This window comes from Solanum verrucosum, unplaced genomic scaffold, assembly GCF_900185275.1.
Source record: "Solanum verrucosum unplaced genomic scaffold, falcon-dt-bn FXZP01000103.1, whole genome shotgun sequence".
Classification (NCBI taxonomy): Eukaryota; Viridiplantae; Streptophyta; class Magnoliopsida; order Solanales; family Solanaceae; genus Solanum; species Solanum verrucosum.
In genome coordinates this window covers 7,787,954-7,812,093 of record NW_026020048.1, presented here as the reverse complement: position 1 = coordinate 7,812,093, position 24,140 = coordinate 7,787,954, and the positions used below count along the sequence as shown (strand labels likewise).

The 24,140-nt window shown below is 35.5% G+C and overlaps 5 protein-coding genes and 1 long non-coding RNA gene across 6 annotated transcripts; 4 read left to right on the top strand and 2 right to left on the bottom strand.

Annotated features, from left to right (window-relative positions):
* Window positions 1–1,167: 1,167 nt before the first annotated feature.
* On the bottom strand, window positions 1,168–3,752 carry LOC125822365 (60S ribosomal protein L11-1). Its single transcript, XM_049501763.1, has 4 exons — window positions 3,669–3,752; window positions 3,421–3,571; window positions 1,783–1,978; window positions 1,168–1,462 (listed from the first exon to the last, which is right to left on the bottom strand). Exons 1-4 carry the CDS (start codon window positions 3,669–3,671, stop codon window positions 1,267–1,269), a joined length of 546 nt encoding a protein of 181 aa, XP_049357720.1. The 5' UTR covers window positions 3,672–3,752; the 3' UTR covers window positions 1,168–1,266.
* Window positions 3,753–6,050: 2,298 nt separating this feature from the next.
* On the top strand, window positions 6,051–8,158 carry LOC125822348 (putative pentatricopeptide repeat-containing protein At4g17915). Its single transcript, XM_049501744.1, has 2 exons — window positions 6,051–6,234; window positions 6,390–8,158. Exon 2 carries the CDS (start codon window positions 6,425–6,427, stop codon window positions 7,805–7,807), a length of 1,383 nt encoding a protein of 460 aa, XP_049357701.1. The 5' UTR covers window positions 6,051–6,234; window positions 6,390–6,424; the 3' UTR covers window positions 7,808–8,158.
* A 3,548-nt stretch (window positions 8,159–11,706) lies between these two features.
* Window positions 11,707–17,610, top strand: LOC125822355 (uncharacterized). The gene is made up of 5 exons (XM_049501751.1): window positions 11,707–12,218; window positions 13,340–13,376; window positions 16,137–16,373; window positions 16,461–16,508; window positions 16,801–17,610. The coding sequence occupies exons 1-5, from the start codon at window positions 11,923–11,925 to the stop codon at window positions 17,200–17,202; spliced, it is 1,020 nt and encodes a 339-aa protein (XP_049357708.1). The 5' UTR covers window positions 11,707–11,922; the 3' UTR covers window positions 17,203–17,610.
* A 1,851-nt stretch (window positions 17,611–19,461) lies between these two features.
* On the top strand, window positions 19,462–20,366 carry LOC125822357 (LEAF RUST 10 DISEASE-RESISTANCE LOCUS RECEPTOR-LIKE PROTEIN KINASE-like 2.1). Its single transcript, XM_049501754.1, has one exon. It carries the CDS (start codon window positions 19,485–19,487, stop codon window positions 20,328–20,330), a length of 846 nt encoding a protein of 281 aa, XP_049357711.1. The 5' UTR covers window positions 19,462–19,484; the 3' UTR covers window positions 20,331–20,366.
* Window positions 20,367–20,921: 555 nt separating this feature from the next.
* LOC125822054 (LEAF RUST 10 DISEASE-RESISTANCE LOCUS RECEPTOR-LIKE PROTEIN KINASE-like 2.5) lies at window positions 20,922–22,309 on the top strand. Its single transcript, XM_049501428.1, has 2 exons — window positions 20,922–21,051; window positions 21,129–22,309. Exons 1-2 carry the CDS (start codon window positions 20,991–20,993, stop codon window positions 22,307–22,309), a joined length of 1,242 nt encoding a protein of 413 aa, XP_049357385.1. The 5' UTR covers window positions 20,922–20,990.
* A 559-nt stretch (window positions 22,310–22,868) lies between these two features.
* LOC125822368 (uncharacterized) lies at window positions 22,869–24,113 on the bottom strand. The gene is made up of 3 exons (XR_007442644.1): window positions 24,021–24,113; window positions 23,153–23,250; window positions 22,869–23,084 (listed from the first exon to the last, which is right to left on the bottom strand). It is a non-coding gene; the product is annotated as an uncharacterized LOC125822368 (long non-coding RNA).
* Window positions 24,114–24,140: the final 27 nt, after the last annotated feature.

Genomic DNA, 24,140 nt, shown 5'->3' with positions numbered 1-24,140 from the left:
TATATTAAGTAACAATTTAACTATAAAATGTTCATTTTACCCTTAATAAAATTGATTTACAGCCACACAAATTTCTATCATTAATTTTAGACCACAAGTTTTAAACGATTTCCTTCCTTTCTTAAACTTTGTGCCGAGTCAAAGTACCTCCCATAAAATGGGACGGAGGGAGTAATTCACACTATAGTTTGAAATGATTACATATTGTCTCACTAATTTCGTACCAATTCAAGTCATATACATGCATATGACACTAGATACATGTTTCTTTGATAGTAGATACACTCTAAAACACATATACATATGGAGAGAGGCAAGCAACAGAGGACAAAGGTGGGCAGGAGTATTAGTGTATCACATATACATACAAATCATGTTTGAATACAATTTGACCCATGTATCCGAGATACATGTATCTGACGGAGGGATTTGTATTGTTTCCTCATTTTAATAGGATCCTACAGGTAAGTATTAAACTGGCTGGGTCATTCGCTACAATATCCTTACTTGCTGTTAATTGTAGATTAGTTGGGCTAGCTATATATATATTCTCCAGCATCATGGTTTTAGATCTTAGGTGTGGATTAAAGACTTTTTAGACCACAGTTTAAAGAAAATCTTGTGAGATTTTGTAGTTAATATTATGCGACAATAAGGTTGAGCAACATAACGAGTCGAGATTAGACCCGAGTCGAACGTTGAATATTATGCCTTCATGCGTAACCGATATATAAAGGTTTGTCCCTTAACATCTCTCCTTCAAATCAGAGCTCAGTCACTGCCCACAAACAGAGTTCTAAGGTAAGCTGCCACAGGCTTCAACTTACTGTGTGCGGTTGAGATAGACATCCAACTATTTCAAGCATAACACATGCAATGGCGCATGATAAGATTGACGAGATGTTTAGAGAAAGAGGAGAGACTAAACGCAAACACCAATAGCAAATAAAACACCAATGATGTACTTGTATGCATTCTATGCCACAAAACATCCAGCTCCAAACCTGATTTACTTGAAACGCCTAGGCATTGTAATAACACAATTGTGTGGTTGAATAATTCCTACTTAAATTGCAACAACTGACAATGACCATAACAAAGATTTGAATTCATCTGATTGCCAAAATGAGAAATAAAACATACTGATTTGCCCACTAGAATCTCTCCAAACATTCCTTTAATAGTAATATCAATGGCTGTCTACAAAAATACATAAAAATAAACTTGCCAGGAGACGAGCTGATCCAAAAGTTGGCACTCAGCTTATCACTGAATGTTTGAGGACTTGTTAAGGATAACACCTTCATATTTGACCTGGAACCACTTCATTGAATCCTCCTTAGTGACCCTGTGCTGAATCCCGACTCGAGACTTGCACCTGCGACGACGGGCAACACGGTAGCCAGGGCGCTCCAATACAACATAGAAATCCATTCCATAAATACCAGTTGAAGGATCATATCTGAATTTTTTTTACAAAAAATAGGATGACAGACATTAATAGATTGAAATTTTAAATGCAAAATAGCAGATGCAAATCTTTCGAGTTAATATAGTAAGACACGGCAACCATAAGATAGATCCAAGAAAACAATATGAAAAAAGTAAATCATGTTTCCTTAAACTACTTCCAAGTTATATGGGTATCAACGCTAATGCGATTTTCTTGTTTTGTAAGAAAAAAGGAAGACTAGCTCCAGGTTACCTCCTATGCAATACAGCTAATTATGTAACTCGTGAAAGCTATAAACCAGAAAGAGATCTAAATGATGATCTGCTTACTTGATTCCAAGATCAATGTGCTCCTGAATACCAAACCCAAAGCAGCCGGTCTCACTGAAGTTCCTTCTCAACAACTCGTATTCCTTAACTTTCAATCCACTCTCAAGAAGCTGCATAGCTTTCTCCCCTCTGACAGTCACATAGCAAGCTATCTTTTCATTACGCCTGATTCCAAAGGACCGCACAGTATACCTTGCTGATAATGAGAACCATAACAATAACATGAGAGATCAAATATTTTTTTTATAAAGAGGGTAAATCTTTTAACAATATCTCCAAACAGGGAAAGCGGAGATACATACAACATCAGTTAAATGTCCACAAATAAACACTTCAAAACAAATAACTTTTGAACAAAAGCAGGACACTAGTTCACTATCCATAAATTGTGAATGGCGTGTTTTTCATAAACACAAACAAATTGTGATAAACACTGACTTCAACCAAGATCTACCACAAATACTAGCATGCCTAAATAGCTAAAAATTATACACCCAGTATAATACAAAAATATGAACCAAATAAGCTAGTGCCTTCATTAATTGCAAAAAGAAATTTCATCTACATGCATACAGATCGAATTAACCATGGATTAATCCCATTACTTGACATTTACACTGCCATTATTAAGCAATCAACTAGGCTCCAAGGCAAAAAAGAAGGGTTAGGCTAAATGAATTTTTGCATCCTTCCATTCTATTCAGGGTGATATTTAAACTGCGACTGATTAAAAATCAATGATAAACTAAAAAAACTAGCTGAGAAACAATACGTTAAACAATCACCCTACAAAGAACCGGGGGTAAATTTATAGGCAAAAAATGAGCAAGTGAACCGGTGGTGTCTCTGTAAAACTAGGCATTTTGTGGATACATTATCTACATTTGTATAATATTATATGAGGGCACCCATGCTACAAAGAAGACTATAAGGTGCACTTAGTTGAAGGTTGAGTTATTTAACTAGAGGATTAGGGATAAATTTCCATGGACCCATGTTATAGAAAGTCTAGATTCGCCACTGCAAGGAACAGATTGAATGCATATAGATCAAATTAACCATGGATTAATTCCATGACTCAACATTTACACTGCCATTATCAAGCAATCAGCTAGGCTCCAATGCAACCAAAAAAAAAGGGTTAGGCTACATGAATTTTTGCATCTTTCTATTCTATTCAGGCTGATATTTAAACTTCAACTGATTAAAAATCAATGATAAACTAGAAAATACTAGCAGACAAACAATAAGTTAAACAATCACCATAGACAAAATTTGGGGCATGTGAATCTGTGGTCTCTCCATAAACTAGGTAATTTATGTATATATTTTCTAAAACTTGCATAATACTATATACAGGTACCCATGCTACAAGAATACCAAATGGTGCACTTGGTTGAAGGTTGAGTTATTTAATTAAGTAGATTAGGGATCAATCTCTTTTTCCTTGATTTTTTAGTGATGCACCCATGTTACAGATATCCAAGATTCGCCACTGGATTATAAGGAACAGCTTGAAGGTATACATAAGCGTCACTTCACACATTAGATAAATGTTCATGGTGCAAAGCTAATATTTCCTACAACAGATAATTAATGTACTTAAATGGAAAAGGGTTAGAAGATTCAAAAGCATACCCTTAGAGAAAACAGGGGATTGGCCGCTAAGTTGCTCCAAGACTTTTGCTGCTCTGGTGAGTCGATCTCCACTCTCACCGACGGAGATGTTGAGGACAAGCTTCTGGACCTTGATATCCCTCATGGGGTTGCTCAATTTCTTCTCTGAAGCCTGTTCTCATTGCACAATCAAAAATGATATTTCAAGTTAAAGCGAATACATATGATAAAGCATCAACACTCATGAAACGGAAATTGGTGAGAAATACCATGGCGCTTCCGCGGGAAGATGTTACAGCTGCGGCAGCAGAGTTGGAGGGGTACTGAGATGGCGGAAATTGTCGTATAAACCCTAATCGTAGCTAACTTTATAAATGGTACGATATGGGCCGTAGCTTGAGTCGGGTCGTGGGCATTTTTTTGTGAAATTTCGCAAATAGCCAATATAATAAATTTAAGGAGAACTTTCGCATATAGCCACTCAAAATAGCTTAATTATGCTTCATAGCTATAGTTTGCTAATTACGATTCGTATCTACATGTCATAGGGAGGAGATTGGCAAGCGAGATTGGGAAAAGGAGGAGAGAGGTGAATTGTATATGTATATTGATTAGACAATTGTATATATGTAACTTGTATATATATGTATTTGTATATCTGGCGAGCGAGATTGAGAGAGGGAGGAGAGAGACTGCGAGATTGGGACAGGGAGGAGAGATTCGAGAGGCGAGAGAGGGCAATAATTTGTATAATTCGCATTTCGTTTGTATAATTCGCGATAATTCACGTGCTTTTGTATAATTGAGTAATATAAGTCTGAATTAGACAAATATGATAAAAACTCGAAATAACGAATTGATACAACATAAACATATGAATTTTAAATAGTTATACAAATTACATTATATGAATTATACTATACAAAATTCAAAAAATACACATTTATACAAACTTTAAAAAGTTATACACAAAAAGATTGAATGTATATGGTGATAAAACTGAAAAACCAAAGGAAATCACTATCATACACAAATACAAAACATCGCATACAATTACAAATCGAATGAAGAATTGTTAGTTGTGAATTATACAAATGTGGCGAATTATACAAACGTGACTAATTATACAAACTCAAAGTCAGCTGACGTAATTAATGGTTAATATTAGTCACGATTGGTAATTATAGCAATCTATAACTATGATGACTAAAAGTAGTTTAAGTTTGCTTAACCGCATAATTTTCCCTAAACTTAATTAGACACTTTAACTATAGTTTGCATATTTTCTGGCTATAGTTATATCTTATTCGTTTATATAATTCGCGGATACGTTTGTATAATTTCCATATATTTGTATAATGAGTTATTTTCATTTGTATTTGTATAAGTATAATTATGTTGGTAGACTTTTGTACTTATATATTTTGTATAAGTAGAATATTGAAATATACAACTAAAATAACTATACAATTAAGGATTTATACAAATATGGATACAACTATAGATCTAAAATTAGATCCTTTTTTTGGAGTAATATAAATTTTGGAATGATACAAATATGATAAAACTCGAAATAATGTATTTATATAAATACAAACAACTGGAATTTAAATAGTTATACACATTATATTATATAAATCACATTATACAAAAATTATACATATTATATTATAATTTTTTGAAAACTACATATTTATACAAACTTTAAAAAGTTATACAAAAAAGATTGAATGTATTCGATAATAAAACTGAAAAACCAAAGAAAATTACTGTCATATACAAATACAAATCGTCATATATATAAATACAAATCAAACAAAGAATTGTCAGTGGCGAATTATATACACTCGAAACAAAGCCCACATAGTTAATGCTAAATGTCAATGGTGATTTATAAATAAGTGAGTATAACTATATTAACTAATTAACTAGTATATATTTGTTTATTCGTGTAATTTCGTCCTTTTAAGAAGTACTACTATCTTTTTTTGCTAACTAGATTTTAATTGGGGAAAAATATATATCAGAAAATAGGGACATTTTGATGTCTAATTAACAAACATTGTGATAATTTAGATGATTATCAAATGTAGGGGAGAGTTTCCGAAATCTGCTTTGTAATCACTAATAGTGATGTAATAACAAATATGAAGTGAATAGTTGTATCACTGAAATATAATAAATTTAGCTTTCAAAAAAGTACAATAGCGTTTTGGATTGGTTAGGTTTGTTTGAGGTTTCGTATCTTAAATGTTAGTTCACGCCTATATCGAGGATAATGTATTTATCTAAGCCACCGTTTTAGGGCTTGTTTGGATTGACTTTTGACTTATTTTTGTTATTTTGACTTTAAAATAAGTGCTTATAAACACTTTTTAACTTTACTCAAACACTTCAAAACTATTTAAAAGTTATTTTGGCTTAAAAACACCTAAAATAAGTCAATTCAAACGGGCACTTAGTTCTCGCCTTTATCAAAAAGCAATATGTTGTCCACAAAACGAGTCACGTGCAATGCACATACTTGGTTCACCGTTACTTTTAGACGGACATACTAACTTTGGATCAAACTTGTTCACTTTTTGATACTTTTATCATAACTCCTCTTAATTACAATACATTAAGGATGTATTTGACATTTAGTAGACTTTATGGGCTTTCTTCGTAAAACTTGATCGAAAGTCTTTTGAAATTCCCCGGTGGTCTTTCTACCGGCGGTAAGTGTTGGCTTAGCGAAAGTCCAGACACTGGCAAAGAGAGGTTTTTGAAATCTTCTTTCTCATTCTCTTGCTAGATAGCCGGTCAAAGGCTATTGATTTCGTTCGTTATTTTAAGGTATTTACTCTTTCAGTTATGCATTGTTCTTGTGTGCAAATCGGTGATTCTGTATTTTTTATATGTTCATGTGCATTGATCATTTCCATTCAAACAGAGATTTCATAAGCATTTGATATCTGAGAAGTATTTTTCTGTCACTTTTGTTCGAAAAGTTGTTCAGATTTCAGGTGTAAACTGTTTTGAGTAGATGCGGAGAATCAAGGATAAATTATCAACAAGGTTAATGAATGTTTGTGTGGCATCTCTTTGTAAAGCCAAACAATTAGAGAAAGCTGAAATTGTTATAGTTGATGGCATAAGAATTGGATTACAACCAGATGTTGTCACTTACAACACATTGATTGCTGCATATTGCCGCGTTGTTGGCATAGATGCTGGTTATTCCATCCTTCATAGGATGAAGGACGCTGGAATTAACCCTGATGTTATTACCTATAACGCTTTGATTGCCGGAGCTACTAGATATTCTCTGTTATCTAAATGTCTCGACCTGTTTGATGAAATGCTTGAGATGAGAATTCTTCCTGATATTTGGAGTTACAACACATTAATGAATTGTTTCTTTAAATTCGGGAAGCCAGACGAAGCTTACAGGGTTTTTCAAGATATTCTTTTGAAAGATATATCTGTTCATTCAGCAACTTTCAATATTTTAATTAATGGGCTGTGTATGAATGGATATACGGAGAATGCCCTAATGTTATTTAGGAGTTTGAAGTGTCATGGATTTATTCCTCAGTTAGTAACTTACAACATTCTTATTCATGGGTTGTGCAAGTCAGGACGAGGAAACGTTGCAAGAGAGTTCCTCAACGAATTGGTAGAATCAGGTCATATCCCGAATGCCATCACTTATACTACAGTAATGAAATGTTGCTTCAGATATAGACAATTTGAAGAAGGCCTTAAAATCTTTGCAGAGATGAGAAACAAAGGATATACATATGATGCCTTTGCTTACTGTACAGTTGCAAGTATGTTACTTAAAACTGGGAGGATAACTGAGGCTAATGAGTACCTGGGATATATTATTACAAGTGGCTTTACCCTTGATATTGTGTCTTTTAATACCATTTTTAATCTATATTGTAAGGAAGGTCAGCTGGATAATGCTTATACGTTGTTATATGAGGCAGAAAATGGAGGCTTGGAATCTGACAAGTACACCCATGCTATCTTGATTGATGGCTTGTGCAGGACTGGTAATTTCCAAGAGGCCCAGCAACAATTGAACCGTATGAGTGTGACAGGTTTTGATTCTAACTTGGTTGCGTGGAATTCTTTTATCAATGGGTTGTGTAAAACTGGTCAATTGGATTATGCTACGCATATATTTGAGTCAATGGATATGAAAGATTCTGTTTCTTACTCTACCATGGTCCGTGGTCTTTGCCAAGCTAGGAGGTTTCGTGCAGCATCTAAGTTACTACTATCGTGTATTAGAGGTGGCATGAATATTCTTAAATCAGATAAACGAATTGTTATTGATGGTCTTCGTAGTTGTGGACTTACGCATGAAGCAAGGAAGGTCCAGTCTAAAATTCAAATGGCTAAGCTTCTGCATTATTAATAAAGAATGGTGCTCAACTTTGCCACTGAAGTTTCAACCTTATTTATTGGCCAAGATTTCTACATTATAACAATTTTGTGGAAGTTGAAATTTAAGGGATAATGCAACTGAGAATACAACCTATGTTAACCAGTTATAAATGGGTAGAAGTATTCACTCCTCTTGTAAAGGCAAACACAATGACATACTGTTAGTTTTGAGCAGACAAATGATAGCTTTTGGAGGTTCTCTTCCAGATGCGGATGGATCAAGCATAAAATTTATTTGCTCAGCTTACAAGGCACAGTTGCTCTATCTCCCCGGGAAGAACTTCCAACTGGAGCTGCACAATCTAGTATGAGTTCATATAGGCATACCGAGGTCAGTGCTAACCTCTGACTGTCTTTCACAATATGCTAGCTTATGCATTAAAGTTGATCTGTGGATTTTACAGTTCTAGCCATCAGACAATATTCTTCAGCGTGCTTGCTGTAGAAGAAATGCTGACAATTCAGGTTTGTCCCTACTGTTAGTTACTATAACATCCTTTGTTTTTTTTTTATCGGATGTCCCCGAAGGGACCTTCCTTTGTTTCATGTCTACATTTGCAAAAACTTAAAAGACTTTTCTTTCTTAGCATTTGGTTCATCAGATTGGCCACTCAGGAGAACTTGGTCACTTTGGACACTCAATGAACTTAGTTGATCTAAAGCAGTCTTAATGGAGCATTACTTGTTAATTTCTAGAAATCACTGAATCAGAGGTATCACTTAGTCTTCCTCTATAAGCCAGCTATTTGATGTCAATTTTCATTTAGATGAATCGGAATTTTGAATTTTCCAGTGTTCCGTTTGTTGATCTTTCATTTCCAATTTGAAGTAGGGTTGAGGCTGGTTGATCTACAATGATGATTTGGTTCGATACACTTTTCTGAAGAGTGCTAATTGGGTCTCTGGTCCTGGATTACGTGCAAATTTAGTCAGTCATCCAGCTGAACTTCCTATATGAAGGGAATTTTTTGAGGTCTTTATGTAACTTACTTTATGGTCTTTGCTTATTTTCAGTTCACTCATATTGACAAAGAGGAGGTATCCATATTGTGGATTATGAGACAACAATTTGCCCATTATATCTAGTTTGATGCATAGAGGGAGTCATTTACGGTTAGAATTGAGCTTGGTGATACCTTCGTTTTCCTTCTGTTCTTTGCTAAGTTAAGCATGGCTAGTCACTCCACATTTCAGATATCATTTCTTCACTGCAAGCAGGCGTTGCTGTTGGAACTTATATTCTGAAGTCATCCTTTTGGTTCGTGCAGAACTGGTGTTCTGTTTTGTCACTGGGGACTTTGAGATGCCCCTGAGTGGATAAGGAATCCGCTCATGTTTAGTCCAAATATGTCTCCCGTTTTTCTCGAGAGGGTATGTCATGCTAACCCGAAGCTTAGACACTGATGATGACCCCTTTTAGTATGTTTCCAGCTTATTTCTTGCATATGACATATTTTCTCCTAACTTGGATCTTGGAAAATCTGCTTTAGAAATCTGAAAGGGTGACAGGTTCAAGTCCCAATACTAGTGTGTACCGGTGAGAGATGAATGTAATAGTCGAGATCTGCATAAGTTGATGAGAATACTACCTGGTTGGATGTTGTTAAAAGTTGAAAAGATTAATGAGTGGTGAATTGCAAAAGAAACGGATTGATCAATGAAGAGTGACATCAGGCGGAGAAAATGGTAAGGAAAAAAAAGGCAGAAAGGGTCCATGGCGGAGGTATTTTGGCAGTATGCGGAAACAAGAGTCATGTAAAATAGTAATTGTTCATCGTGACATGTCGACGTGCCACCGCTATGGCTTTAGGTATGGAAGGCGACTGGTTGCTCTGCGCATTATTATTGTGCTGTGCAAATATATACAATGGGGTGATTGTGGTGGTCCATTACTTCCTCAATTATCTTCCCCTTTTCATTTCTTTTCTCTCTTCATATATCTCTTTCTATATTCTCTTGTATCTACACCAAATGTCTATAGTCTATACAAACATCAAAAACATGTCTTCTCCTCGATGTCCATACTCTCCTATCTAGAGTTCACGTCTCTCTAATTCTTCCTCTGTCTACCTCGACCCCTCCTCAATATATATAAGATATGTGTTTTTCATGTATATATTTACCCTTTCACCAGGGTTAAGTGATATTGACTTTTATGTTAATTTGTAATTGCTATGATTGGTCTGATGCACCCAGTATTTTCCATGTTTTTATAAACCCTCCTAAATTATTTTGAACTGAACATCAAAATTAAGACACATTCATAATTCTCATGTGGGTATTACTTTAAGCCCTACAAAATTTATATAATAGTAGTATCTTGTCAGATATTCTTGATGATTTATATTCTTTTACAGAATAAAGAAATGGTTATAATTCCATTATGCATCACTCTCTTCATCACGTTCATTAATCATTATTCAATACAACTCTAAAAAAATACTTTTAGTTAAATATTGTAGCTGGTGATGGCTAAATATAAGTTGCGCTTTATAGCATTTCTTTGCGTAGAAGATTGACATCTCTTTAACTTTTTGTATTGAAACGTGTTTCGCAGTTTCAATCATATGGGACACTATTTCTTTACGTAATAAAAGGAAGTATAGCTTAGGTTTCTTTTCCTTTAGATTTTCGTCTTATTGCATCATAAGGAACATACTTCACCACCTCTTCCATTGGAGTGGATTAGGTGTAATTCACGTGAACTTAATAACTTTTTTATATAAATTTATATTAAAAAAAGATTTCAAATTATTATAAATATATTTAACTACAAACTTGATTATTTCAATATATTAAACTTATAGCTATAAAATCTCATTAATTTTAAATTTTATATTTTTCTATAAGTTGATGTAGACATTACGATTGTGAAAAAAAAAAAGAAAAGGGAAATCTGAAAATGGTACAGATGGGATTATGTTTGACGTGTTCCATTAACTCTGTCTCTCTCTCTCTTCTCTCATTCAATTGGTTTGACCTAAAAGGACAATCTTTGATAATTGATGCTCTCCAATTAATAATGTTTTCCATAGATACGTTATAGGCGTTTATCATTCCTTGGGCTGGCAAGTACACAATTTTTAAAAACAAGAAAGAGGAAAAGACTTTGTCCCATTAACCTTTTCTCTTTGGTTCCATCTTCCAACTTGCTGCACCAATTTCATAATCCATCTGTTTTACGTGACATTTTTTTTAAAAATTTGTCTAAAGAAAAAATATCTGATAAATTAAAACGGAAGAATTAATATTAATCGGTCAAGAATAATTACCTTCACTTCAATAGATATTCTCCTTGAATTTTAGCATTTTAAATATATATAAAAAGAAAAACCTTTCTCCTAAGAATTATCAACTTTTCTATTTCTTCCTCGAACATGTCTATGATATGCACAAAACGTGAGGAATATATAGTATTTGGGAGACGATGATATTCTTGTTTTCATGGTTGGTTGGTTGGTACTTGGTAGACCATTTTTTAATAATATTTTATGCTTTCTTGAACTAACATTTTCTTTTCTTCTAGATATATTTGTAACCAAAATTAAGTATGTTAAATTAAAGTCCATTAAGGTGCATTTCTACAATGGTTAAATAGTCAAAAAGCTCCATTACCTTCTTCCGTGGTTTGGTAATTAAAGTTATCTTAACATCGTGGTTAGAAAATTCTAATCTAAAGTTAATAATTAAACAATTATTATAAATATTGTTGATATTTTTGTTTGAATTAATTCATTTAAGCTTTTCTTAATTGAATTCATCACTTTTATTTGTCGAATTTCGCTTTATAAAAATCAATTTGATTAATTCTTTTATTAAAATTCATGACAAGTAAAATTGAACAAATTCTTACAAGTTACAATCATACTTATGAGTCATAAAGTGTTGCATAAAATCCGAAAACTCCAACGTTATACAATATATCCCCTCTTCCTCCAACAACCTTTTCTTAGTCATAGCATATTCCTTTTTTTTTTCAAACCGCTACGCGCCTCCCTTGACCTCCACGCGCCGCCCTGAAGAAGTAGATAAGGGAAACGGGGGCTGCTTTATGATTGGTGCAGTAGCATTAAGTTACGGTAGATAATGGGAGGAGTGACTTCTTCCATCGCTGCTAAGTTCGCCTTCTTCCCACCGACTCCGCCGTCTTACACGGTGGTTCCCGACGACGGCAAGTTTAGCATACCTGAGGTAGCTAGGAGAGATGGAGTAGACTTTTTGAAACTTCGTACTCGCCGTGGAAATGAAATCGTGGCCGTTCATGTGAAGCATCCAAAGGCATCTGCTACTATGCTGTATTCTCATGGTAATGCTGCTGATTTGGGTCAGATGTTTGAGCTCTTTGTTGAATTGAGCCTCCGTCTTCGTGTTAATCTCATGGGGTAATTTAATTAAGCTTCCCTTCTAATTAGCTCAATTTTATTTCCTAATTTCTCAATTTAGTTTCTGTTATCTCATTCTGAGCTAAAGCTTATCTTTTTCTTTTTTCTCTGAAACCTTATTTCTGTTTTAAGTTTTTATTTTGTTCTTATTTTCTTGAATCTAGCAATATCAAAGACAGCTTATGCAGTAATTGAGAATTTGTAACTTCCATATTTGGATCACTTTTCCTTGAATAAGAGAAATGGTTGGAACTTGGAAGTATAATACTTAACATTTTTTGGGCCAAGATATTTAGTTGAGTAGAAATAATACATCTTTAGTAGAACATACTCCAAATTGAGAATTTTGTTGAGATTTAACAAAATTCGAGAAAGTTTGAAGAAGTTGTTTGTTTTAATTTATCGGGCATGACACAGTCAAATGTGTTTCCGAAACATGACTTACTTTATGCTGTATATTTTGATTCTCTCTGTAAGATGATAATGACATGATGTTTTTACTTCGTGTCGTGACTTTCCTAGCTTTATGTTGTGACCGTCATAGCTTTAAGAATTCTTTTTGAGATTTTACGAAATTGGAGAAAATTTGTGGTTGTTTGTTTTAAACTGTAGTGCGTGACACACTGTCAAACTAATTTTCTGAAATGCAACTAACATTAGGTTATTTATATTGACTCTCCTATAACGTGCGGATGGCATGAAATTGTTATTTTTGTGCTGTATTTCCCTAACATTGATGCTATGGTTGATACATGATTACTAGTGGATAATAATTTGATAATCAAGTAGATGTTAGAAGCAAGCCAAGCTTGAGGTCCAGGAGTCCAATTCAAGCAAGCAGCTTGTTTCGCTTTACAACTTTACTCTATACTAGATTTTAGTAACTCGTGATCATTTCCTATCTTCTGTGCAATTTGACCTATTGCGAGTTGCATCTGGAAGACCCCCGATTAAGTAAATATTATGGTTGAACCCCCTGGTCTCTCTGTCTCTCTCTAGTTTCGTAAATAGAGCATTCATTTGCTTCAATTCTAGAACTTTTTTAATGTCAAACTAAACAGTAGGATTGCCGTTTGATTTCTCAGACCCTCCTGACGTTGCTCATATGGTTTCTTGTTTAGGTATGATTACTCTGGATATGGACAATCAAGTGGAAAGGTTAGATACCTGCTTCCTTGGTCATATGTACTTGGCAGCTTTTTGTTCCCCATGTTCATAAAGAAAACAGGGACAAAGAGAAAAACCTTACTGCCTTCACCTGTTTCAGTTTGTTACTTGTATAATAACATTATTAGTAGGAAGAAAATTGACATCTGTTTTGAAAACTGGCTTTATCAACCAGCTCTAACTTGCAACGATACTTGTTAATGGAGGAATGTGATGGTAGAACTTTAATTTTTACCTTTTTGGACTTCATTAAAATTTCAGAAGATTAAAAGTAAATGCTGCTAAGATATGGCAGAAGCCAGGTGTCAACCTCATGTCCTCATCCCTGAGCTATATACTTGTTATATTTGTTTTCATTTATATGTGGGCATATCATATTTACGAAATTCTTATGCAACCTTCATGTAAAGATTGACGGATTTCTTTCTTAAAATCTTCGTTTGCTCACTTTCAGTAAATTTCTTATTTATTGAAAGAAAAAAAAAAACATTTTCTCTAGATTTCTTACACGGAAGTTTAGTTATAAAGACCATGGATGATGTCAATGTTATATCACCTCTCCTTCAGGCCTCGTATTAATCATTTAACGTCACTTGTCACCCATGTTGCTACATGGTCTTAAACTCTTAACTCCTAAGATTCTCTGAAGCAAAATTTGATGTCAGAGAACAGATATCTTTTCCTCTGTAGTCGCTCCAGTAATTTGTCACTCTGAATTTGGACAATGATATATAATGCCAAGGGAAATCAGTCTCTAACCGATGCTAATAATGCAAAAGAATCATTTCCAAACCATAAGTTTGGAGGTTACTTGTACTCTATTATTACAGATGGTTTTTCATCTATTTTACAACATCAAAAAGTCAATCTAATATGGATATCACTTGGGCCATTTTGTGATGCGCGAATAAACATAAAGACAATGGTATTCTGTTTTGCTCACTTGCAAATATACAAGGACTAGGCAGCTAATACTGAACCAATACGTGAAGTAGTCGTCGTCTGACCAATTGGCTCAGACACGAGACTGCCCCAACCCGCCATTTTGTCTCGCCCTAAATGGAATGGCTCTCTTAGTTACGTTGCCCCCCAACCTGTGTGTCCACGTCCGCCTTTATCCTCTGTACCTTCTTTTTGTTTTTGCGTTTGGGGGAGGAATATGTCCTATAATTTGAAAGCATTATTTGCAAGAACACACTAACATTGATTATTTTAAGGTAGCATTGATTACTCGGCAGATGTTATAGAACACATCAAAGCTCTTTCAGTACCACCACATATGTTACCTAACCTTTAGCTTAGTTTCTCCTTTCTCATTAGAACCACAACTTGAATCACTAGCTAACCAAACTAGTTCACGTAGTTGGGTCTGCGAAATTATCTGAACCCTGCAATGCACTTTTTGGACTTAACTGCTAATTTTTGTTGTCTTATAATGGTGAGTTTTTTTGTTCCTAGGAAGGAATGCCCAAGGTGTAGTATTGGCAATGGGCTTGTGTTTAGTCATAAACTCCCTATAACCCTGACCAGTTACCGGTCTAAGAACAGGAGCTGTTTGTCAATGAACTCTTAAAAGCTTTAGCGTTCATTTTGAAATTCTCAAGGAAGAGCTTGCTTGCCCTGTTTGTACAATGACCAATGATGGATCATCCACTTCTTCATTTAGTGAACTCCCACGACAAACCGTGTCTGGAATTTTATTTAAGTCTAATTCCCTTCATGAAATCCATATATGAAAGAAATATTGTTCTTTTTTTTCTGCTTCTGCCTCTATCACGTTTTGTATGTGATATGTTGCAACACGCATCACATATCTTGATTTTCTTACCAGATTTGGGGAGACCTTTCAGTATGCATTTTTTTGTCCCTCAAGCATCTTTTTAAGGGAATATTAATATTGCTTACCATCTATACCATACGATAAGGTGAAAAACATATGCCTTATCGAATTTCTGATGATGCTGGAAGAGCTAGAGCATTAACATTTCACCAATTTGGGTTGGCTTTCTTAGATTTTTTTTTAAAAAAGGAAAAGTTTAAATCTGTAATTGGATCGGGGTTTTTGTACATTCTTAAATCTTATTCATGGCTTCGAAACCTGAATAATTCTTTGTTTATTACCTCATTTCTTTAGTTTCTAGATGCTGGCAATCATGCTATGTTATTTGGGCATGTGGAACTCAGTGTTATTTAAAGCAAAAAGCACAAAAAAACTCTCAAAGTGCAAATAAAGCGTGAGATAATGAAAAAGGTCGCGAAGTGAGAAAAAAATTCAAATATATATGATTAGTTCAAGACTAATAATTATAAGCATGAAAGGCAGATATATGAACAAAAAAAATTAAAGACAATTCATGTAAAGTAAAGTATCGATTGTTAAGTGTCGCCTCTTCACAAGAGGCTTATTGACCAGGAAGAGTATGTCTTAGAACCTTGATGAAGATACTGAAGTGCATATTTAAGCGAGGCAAAGCACCTCAACACGTTTTGTGCCTCGCTTGGTGAAACTTTAATTAGAATGTTGCTTTGGGCATTAAAACATGTTTTTCTTTCTTTATATAGTTTTCTGCTTAATGTTATTAACAAATTTGTGTGAGACCTGGCACAGGTATATAAGAAAGTTTCAGTTCGTAATCTTGCATTTTTCATTCAGTGCTTGTTCTAGGAAATCATTTGAGTTTCATATGGGTCTATTCCCTTGTTGCTGTTTGCTGTTTAAATTATAATGAAATCATCCTTTCTCTGAAGCAGCCATCTGAATGTAATACGTACGCGGACATTGATGCAGTATATAAATGCCTAAAGGAGCAATATGGGGTCAAAGATGAACAGCTAATACTCTATGGTCAATCTGTTGGCAGTGGCCCAACTGTTGATCTTGCATCACGAGTACCCAATTTACGAGGTGTTGTTTTACATAGTCCAATATTGTCTGGTGTAAGAGTTTTGTACCCTGTCAAGCGGACATATTGGTTTGACATATACAAGGTAAAACACTCTCAGTGGTTATCAGTACGTAATTCTTTTTCCATCTCCACTTATAAAATCTGATTTCATTTCTCCAATTTATTTCAGAATATTGACAAGATTAGTGCAGTGAATTGTCCGGTTCTGGTCATTCATGTAAGTTTCCCTTCTTTTCCAATGTTTAATCCTTCTATTCCATAATTTCCAATCTCTTTCAAATTCAATCTATTTACAAATACCTCGCAGTGGAGATGGGTCCGGGAAAGATGGTGGGGCAACTGTTCTGTTACTGGTTAATATAATAACTGTAGATCCTTTACGTGTTTGTACCTCCCAACGATTCTAATTCTTTACCGGTTAATAAATTACTTTAGACCCTTTTGGCCTTGTAGCTCCCAAAGGTTCTGTTTTTGAACATTTTACTCAAAGGATTTTAACACATGTATAGGGAACAGCGGATGAAGTTGTTGACTACTCCCACGGGAAACAGCTGTGGGAGCTATGTAAAGAAAAATATGAACCTTTATGGTTAAATGGAGGTGGACACTGCAATCTTGAACTTTACCCAGAGTATATCAAACATCTAAAGAAGTTTGTTCTTGGTCTTGGCAAACCGAAGCCTGCTGCTAATGGCCCCCAGAATGCATCAACAGAGTCTGAAAATCAGAGTAAACCTGCCGAAAGTGGTGCCACCGACACATTTGACCTGAAACCTGATCTTCCTGAAATTTCAAGGAACAGTTTGGATAGTCGACTTGAAAAGACTAAGAAGTCAAACAAACCTGAGAAGTCGCGGATGAGCACAGATCGTGTTGACAGGTTTAGGAGAAGAAAGGGCTTAGTGTGGTGATTCCTAAAATACAGAGGGAAACCACCTTTAATTAATCACCAGTGACCCGCCTAAGAAGTTAACATGTGCCTGTTTATGCAAACAAGGGATGAGCTCTAACTGCAGTTCCTGTGAGTGTAATTGTAGGTGTAAATGGTTGAGTTATCTGTGCCATCAAGATATAAAGTGGTGACGGAGAAATAAAGTAAGTAGTGCATCCCTTTTTCCCCTGTATAATCAAATGTAACATTTTGACATGAAAAGCTTGTAGTTTTATACTCATATGAGCTTCCATACTTGTATATTATGCAAGATGTGCAACTTTAGTGGCAGAAGCTCTTGGAGTATCATCACCTGTGTGTAACTGTTTGCTAAGGAAATTTGTTCCATATTTTCATAACAAAATCTCTTTTTCAATTCTCTCAGTAATAGATGTCTTTTTAGTTACTGTTGTTGGAGTAGTCCCAAGATTAGCAGTGCCTAATTTTTCTTTCTTTTCGTCTTTAGCTGTATGATATTGAGGTCGGAAATTGCTCAAGGTATTTAACTACCCCATTAGTGTCACATTTCCGTCATCTCTCAGGACTCTTCCATGTCATCAACTTAAGTAAAATACTGGTGAGCATTGCTCAAGGTATTTAACTTGTGTTCCTGTACCTCCTTCTAAGAGTTGGTAATTGATTAAGTTACCAACTATAAGTATTTTAGCTCCCAGCTTTCCTGGTAGTTCTATTTTGCTTCCATTTCTTTTCGTGGAAGTTATCTGAAGTTTACTTATATAGTTGAAACAGAATAAAGCGTGTGAAAGTAGTTGATTTTGTTCCACATATCATTATTGCCAGTAGTCTAATCAATGACAATCATACAAGGAGAGAGGTGGAGATGGTGATGGTTCACCGCGCGTTGGAAACTTTGGAACAAGTTATAGAGAAATCAACATACGTTTTTTTCTCTTTTGGTGTTCTACATTTTTTGAATGAGTCATATTGACTAATAAGCTAGAGAGAAAATGACAATTTAGGACCTCTTTAGTTTTTGGTACAGCTTAATTTTACTGTCAAGAAAATATTTCTTTAGCAATCTTTTTTATGGTTTTGGTTGTTTGAATTTAACAGTTTTAACTTAATCTAATAAATCTTCACTCAGTCTTAGGGATCTGGTCCAGTGACAAAGAGTGTGTGATATCATCATATATTATTAATCATCATCATCATCATTATTTTATTTTATTATAATTAAAAGTCGGAAGCTCCCATCTTCAAAGTTGAATTACCATTTAGCCCTTACAACAAATTAAAAAGTAATTAATTAAATGATATTATTGAAACATTTTCTGTCAATTAATTTGAAAGTTGAAAAGACTTTAATTAGGAAATTTGAAAGGGTGCATGAAAAATGAAAAGACTATAATCAGTTATGTACAGAATTTAAAGGGTTACATCACGCTTATATCCTTCATTGTATAGAATTCAAATGGTTACATCAGAACCACGACACACATACACTCATATTCATCATTTGGATTGTCACAAAGAGGATTTTCCAGGCTAGATGGAATCCAAAGAATGAAACCATCTTAGCTTCTTGGACAAACATGCTTGTTGCCTTGGTAGGAGAATCACAGTATGGGGTCGATGAAGAACAAACTCCAGAAAATGCAGGAGATGGACCACCAGAGTTGCTATTTATTCATGGTTGCCATACAAGCAAAATTTTAGACTTGGGTCGCCGTTAGCGTTGCTGATCGAGGATAATATATTATTACAAATCTGGCATATGGCTGAAAACATCTATCATGACCTGTCTGGAGATAATTCCCCCAAAGGTCCCTAGGATACTAATATATCCCTTAGGAGGGTACTGTAACAACTTGTTTTTTCTCTTTAACATTTTCATCTATGTATTTAGGCAACAAAAGATTGAGCCAAATTTTGTTTTTATTTAATGTGGTTTTATCTTTATAAATATATATAGATTTTAATTATGTATAATTTTATTTTTTGTTGCATTTTTAGGTACTTTCTTCTGTTTGTTTCATTTGAGTATGACTTGGTTTACTTTTCTAAATTGGGAGTAATGTTCAAATGTTTTTACTCCCAATTTAGAAAAGTAAACCAAGTCATACTCCCAAGAGTTGATGCTTGACTTTTATTTTTACAACTTTGATAAGGAAAATAGACAATATTACTCCGGTCAACTGTCAAGTCTGAAAGCAGAGCATATTCTTTGACGAGGTAAGAATTGGATAAGCAGTTTTAAAAGGCAAATTAAAAAAAAGATTCGACTGAATTTGCTCCAAAAAGATGCTCTCAGATCTCCACTCAACTGTCATTCTGTTTATCATTCTATGCTTTCTCCATATGCCCATATCCCTCGGTCAAGATGACGAGCGATACAGGAATTGTGGTGAGCCGTTTCGCTGCCGTGGCATGGATATAGTTTACCCTTTTTGGGGAGGGGGGAAACTAGAGTATTGTGGTCATCCAAGTTTTGAGATCAAGTGCGAAAGTAACATCCCCAAAATTGCAATTGAATCAACAAGATACGAAGTGATAGATATCAACACCCCTAATCGAATTGTAACCCTGGCTCGGGATGATTTACTGAGTAGTATTTGTTTGGATAATCCCGAGAATGCCTCCTTTGATTTAAACACTTTCAGCTATGTTTCGAGTGACCTGAATATTACTCTGTATTTCGGCTGCACCGTCCGCCCTGGTTTGCAATTACCACCTTCGTCTCCAAATAGGTTCAATTGCAATAGCAATATATTTGGTATATATACGCTGATCGACGTTCCCTTCGACCTTACTCTGGTAACATGCCAGGAAGAAATAATAGCTAGGGTCAATCAAACGAATGCTGTGGCATTAGCCAGTCCTACAGCTTCCATGGAAGTTCTGAGAAGAGCCATTGCTGGCGGTTTTTCAGTAAATTGGACGGCAGGTATTGATTCTAAGTGCCAACAATGCGGCAATTCAGGTGGAAGATGTGGATCCAATCCAGATTCTGGAGACTTTGCTTGCCATTGTCTAAATGGTATTCATTCAAACGACTGCAACGATGGACAAAGAGACTTACCCGGTAATCTTTCCTCTACTAATCCTCATAATTTACTACTACTAGAATCACTTGAAGACAAGTTGTAGGAGAAAGTATCTTGTCCCAATTTAGACTTTGAATAAAACAGCTATAATTCCTAGGAATTTCTACATATTCAAACGTATACCTTATGTATCTTAATTTAGTTACTATTACTCTTTTCCTTAGTTCAGGTATAAACCATACATGAATTCTCATATCAATTACTAACATATGAACTACGAAAATTGGTAGATGATGAATCTAGCTTATATCCAACATCCCCTTTAAACTATATTTATCACTTCAAAAAGACATTAGGGAAGTATCCAAAACTTGATCTTGCGACTTTCTTGGAACTTTCTCTACCTAATTCATGTCGAATGCATCTTTGATGAGAGCCACCTGTTTCATCATTCTTTCTTGAGAAAAACTCTGCTTGAAAAGCATATACAACTTAATTCTTGTTTTGGTTAGTCTTTCTTCATGGACTTGCAAAAATAAAGTTCATTAATGGTCGTGATGTTCAAGTCCTTGAACTCTTCTGGATTGACTAGTCATTCAGCAATTCACCTTTTTTTTTTTCTAAATTCTCTCGATCTATAGCTTTTCCTTCATTTTTCCTTTTGTAGTCTCTGTGAAAGAGATATTTTGAAACTGTGACACGGTTCGCTTGAGTTGTTCATTCATGATAGTCCTTTGTAGTTGCGCTCAGATAAAATCCTGAAATGAATGATAAGTTCTTGGCACATATTGCAGGTTCATCAAGGATTCCGACAGCTGCAATAGGTAAAGCATCCCTGTGTCATTCCCTCAATCTGCTTTACTGCGTTTGTACTTGATCTATTAACAATATCTATATGCAGTTGCCGCAGTTTGTATCGCAGGTCTGGCCATAATATCAGTTCCAATCATCTATTGCCTCAGAAGTCAAGGGTCATCCTGTAAGTCACTGATTTGCTGGAAGATTGAATCACAAGATCACAAAATTGAAGAATTTATGAGAAATTACGGATCTCATGCTCCAAAGATGTACAGCTATTCAGATCTAAAGAAAATAACAAGCTCATTCAGCCATAAAATAGGACAGGGAGGATTTGGTCAGGTATACAAAGGAAAACTACCTGATAGTCGCGCAGTAGCTGTAAAGGTCCTGACAGAAACTAATGGTGACGGAGAAGAATATATAAATGAGGTAGCCAGTATAAGTAGAACTTCCCATGTTAACATAGTAGGGCTTTTGGGATTTTGTTACCAAGGAAATAGGAGAGCCTTAATCTATGAGTACGTGTCCAATGGTTCACTGGACAAATTTCTTAACAGTGGACCATCTAGCACAACTTGTACCTTGGAATGGACGACATTGTACAGTATCGCAGTTGGGACTGCTCGAGGTTTGGAATATTTGCACCGAGGTTGTAACACAAGAATAGTGCACTTTGACATAAAACCTCACAACATTCTCTTGGACGAGGATTTCTGCCCCAAAATATCTGACTTTGGCCTCTCTAGATTGTGCGAGAGAAAGGAGAGCATTCTATCAATGTTAGGTGCCAGGGGAACTGCTGGATACATTGCTCCAGAAGTGTTCTCTAGAGCGTTTGGACACGTCTCTCACAAATCAGATGTCTACAGCTACGGCATGCTTGTTCTTGAGATGGTTGGAGTGAGAAACAATGTTAACATGAGGCAAACTAGTGAAGTATACTTTCCAAATTGGATCTATGAACATCTCGAGCTGGGTAAGGACCTAAGTCTACAAGGTATCATGAACGAAGAAGATGAAGAATTAGCAAGGAAGATGATTTTAGTGGGCTTGTGGTGCATTCAGACCAAGCCGTCAGATCGACCAGCAATAGAGAAGGCAGTTGAAATGCTGGAGGGAAGCCTTCACTCCCTACAAGTTCCACCAAAACCTGTTTTGGTTTCTCCAACAAGATCCATCCTAGAGTCATTTACATCAACATCCACAACGACCTCGGAATGGAGGTTCGTTTCTGGAGCCAATATCGCTTCCGAGTTAAAAACAATTGATGCAAATTTGTAAGTATATTCAAACGAAAGTGTTGATTAATTTAGTGGGAGTACTATCCCGAGTTTGATCACCACTGATTAAGGTTCGGAGCCATTAGTGTGTTGATAAAATTATTGCCAATTGGTAACAAGCAGAGAGAGAACATAAATTTCTCATTTATGGTGGCCTCACCAAACATTCTAACTCATTTGGTTAATCTAGCTGTGTCATACAATGCTTGTGCCAACGTAAAATACCCAAGGCTGTCATCCAAATTATATATGTATCGTCTCCTGCTGTAAATGAGCAGCCGCAACCTGACCACACTTGTTTTGATAAATTACACTAACACCTATGTCGTAGTCTTGTGTTAAATGAAGGATAAGCCATAGGTGCACTACACTCTGGATTGATGATCACTAAATAACAATGAATCCTCCTGGTAACACCCATCTCATCCTGCATCACAACCATCTGTGTGGATTTGCCACTTCTCAATTAAGCTAAAAAGAACTTAATTTTAAAAGTCAATGTGTGGTAAGAACAGGTCCTTGTAATGCAATCTTCCATTGAGTGGTATAAAACATTTCTGCAGTAGTTCAAACCTGGAATTGGCACAATATCACAAAGTTGCTGCAAGAGAGGAGGAACAGTGTCCTCAAATTCAGCAGTGCAATTAATGTTTACCCACTCCGTGCTGTATGGAACAAATCCCTGTAGTATGTTCATCTTCTCCCTCCTCCAAATGTCTGTTTTATTGCTTTCAAGTGTAGAAGGTGGGCCTACTTAATGCTTCGACAGATAATTCCTGTAATACAGGTCATGGGACTTGAGGTCTGAGTTCTGGAACTAAATCAAAATAATCTTAAACCTTACCAGATCATGCAACAAGTATCAGTCCTTTGAAATTGTCTATTATGTAATGTTAGCAATGTTACTCTATCAATCCATTGCATCTGCAGTCCACCACCATCCTGCCACACAAGATACAGATAAGTGAACTACACCATGGGTCCCAGTTCTACAGCTATGGAAAAACCGATCAGAACTATTAAAACCTAAACTGAAGCACCCTGAGCTAGTTGACACATAATTTTTGCTGATTGAATGAGAGTGACAGGAAAACACAGCAAGAGAAATGATTAATACAGCTACCAAGGGATAAATTAAGTAGGCATTCATGCACACAAAACCCCAGTGCATGGCACACTAGTGCTAAGTCCCATGATGTGGAAGGATTTATCAACTCTCCACTTTGTTAAGAAGATGCAGTCCTTGGCATCTTATCGTCTATTTGCATTATTTAACACATGGTCACACGATATGTAGTATCCGCTTTAAATCTTGGTCTTCTGCTCATTTTTGGGATTCTAAAGCCACTGATATCATCGATCTCAGACTCTCAGTACAAAAAGTTGGAAGCTTAACAGCCAAAACGCAAAAACCATGGCTTAGCCTCGACAAGGGCATGACTTTTAGTAGATCAACACCTCTTCAAGAAATTCAAACCTCCATATTTCAGACCAGATTTTCCAAATCCAAAATTAAGCTGAAACAATATGAGGCAGTTACATCTCTTACTTCAACCCAAAAAAATAATAAAGATATTATGAGGCAACTATTTTGCAAGGTTTAGCCAATAAATTTATTAGTGCTGCAAACCACCCGTCTAGAATTGAAGTAAAACAAAACTAAATTATCAGGATATTGACAGCATATCTTTATAGGTAAGAGAATAGGATACCTGAACTGTTCTGGTCTCATCAGGAGAATCACAAAGTTGAATGTTTCTCCAAGTTGCACAGTTATCCCAAAAGTGAAATCCCAAGATGCACTTCCATCTCAAAATTTAATGAGTATAAGG

Excerpts from the sequence above, each read along its gene's own strand:
- LOC125822365 (XM_049501763.1), bottom strand. Across the intron at positions 1,979-3,420 it reads ATCCCCTGTTTTCTCTAAGG|CAAGGTATACTGTGCGGTCC; the intron begins GTATGCTTTTGA and ends TCTCATTATCAG. Across the intron at positions 1,463-1,782 it reads CACATTGATCTTGGAATCAA|ATATGATCCTTCAACTGGTA; the intron begins GTAAGCAGATCA and ends AAAAAAATTCAG.
- LOC125822348 (XM_049501744.1), top strand. The coding sequence starts at position 6,425 with ATGCGGAGAATCAAGGATAAATTATCAACAAGGTTAATGAATGTTTGT.
- LOC125822355 (XM_049501751.1), top strand. The coding sequence starts at position 11,923 with ATGGGAGGAGTGACTTCTTCCATCGCTGCTAAGTTCGCCTTCTTCCCA. Across the intron at positions 12,219-13,339 it reads CTTCGTGTTAATCTCATGGG|GTATGATTACTCTGGATATG; the intron begins GTAATTTAATTA and ends TTTCTTGTTTAG. Across the intron at positions 16,374-16,460 it reads ATTGGTTTGACATATACAAG|AATATTGACAAGATTAGTGC; the intron begins GTAAAACACTCT and ends AATTTATTTCAG.
- LOC125822357 (XM_049501754.1), top strand. The coding sequence starts at position 19,485 with ATGCTCTCAGATCTCCACTCAACTGTCATTCTGTTTATCATTCTATGC.
- LOC125822054 (XM_049501428.1), top strand. The coding sequence starts at position 20,991 with ATGAATGATAAGTTCTTGGCACATATTGCAGGTTCATCAAGGATTCCG. Across the intron at positions 21,052-21,128 it reads GATTCCGACAGCTGCAATAG|TTGCCGCAGTTTGTATCGCA; the intron begins GTAAAGCATCCC and ends ATCTATATGCAG.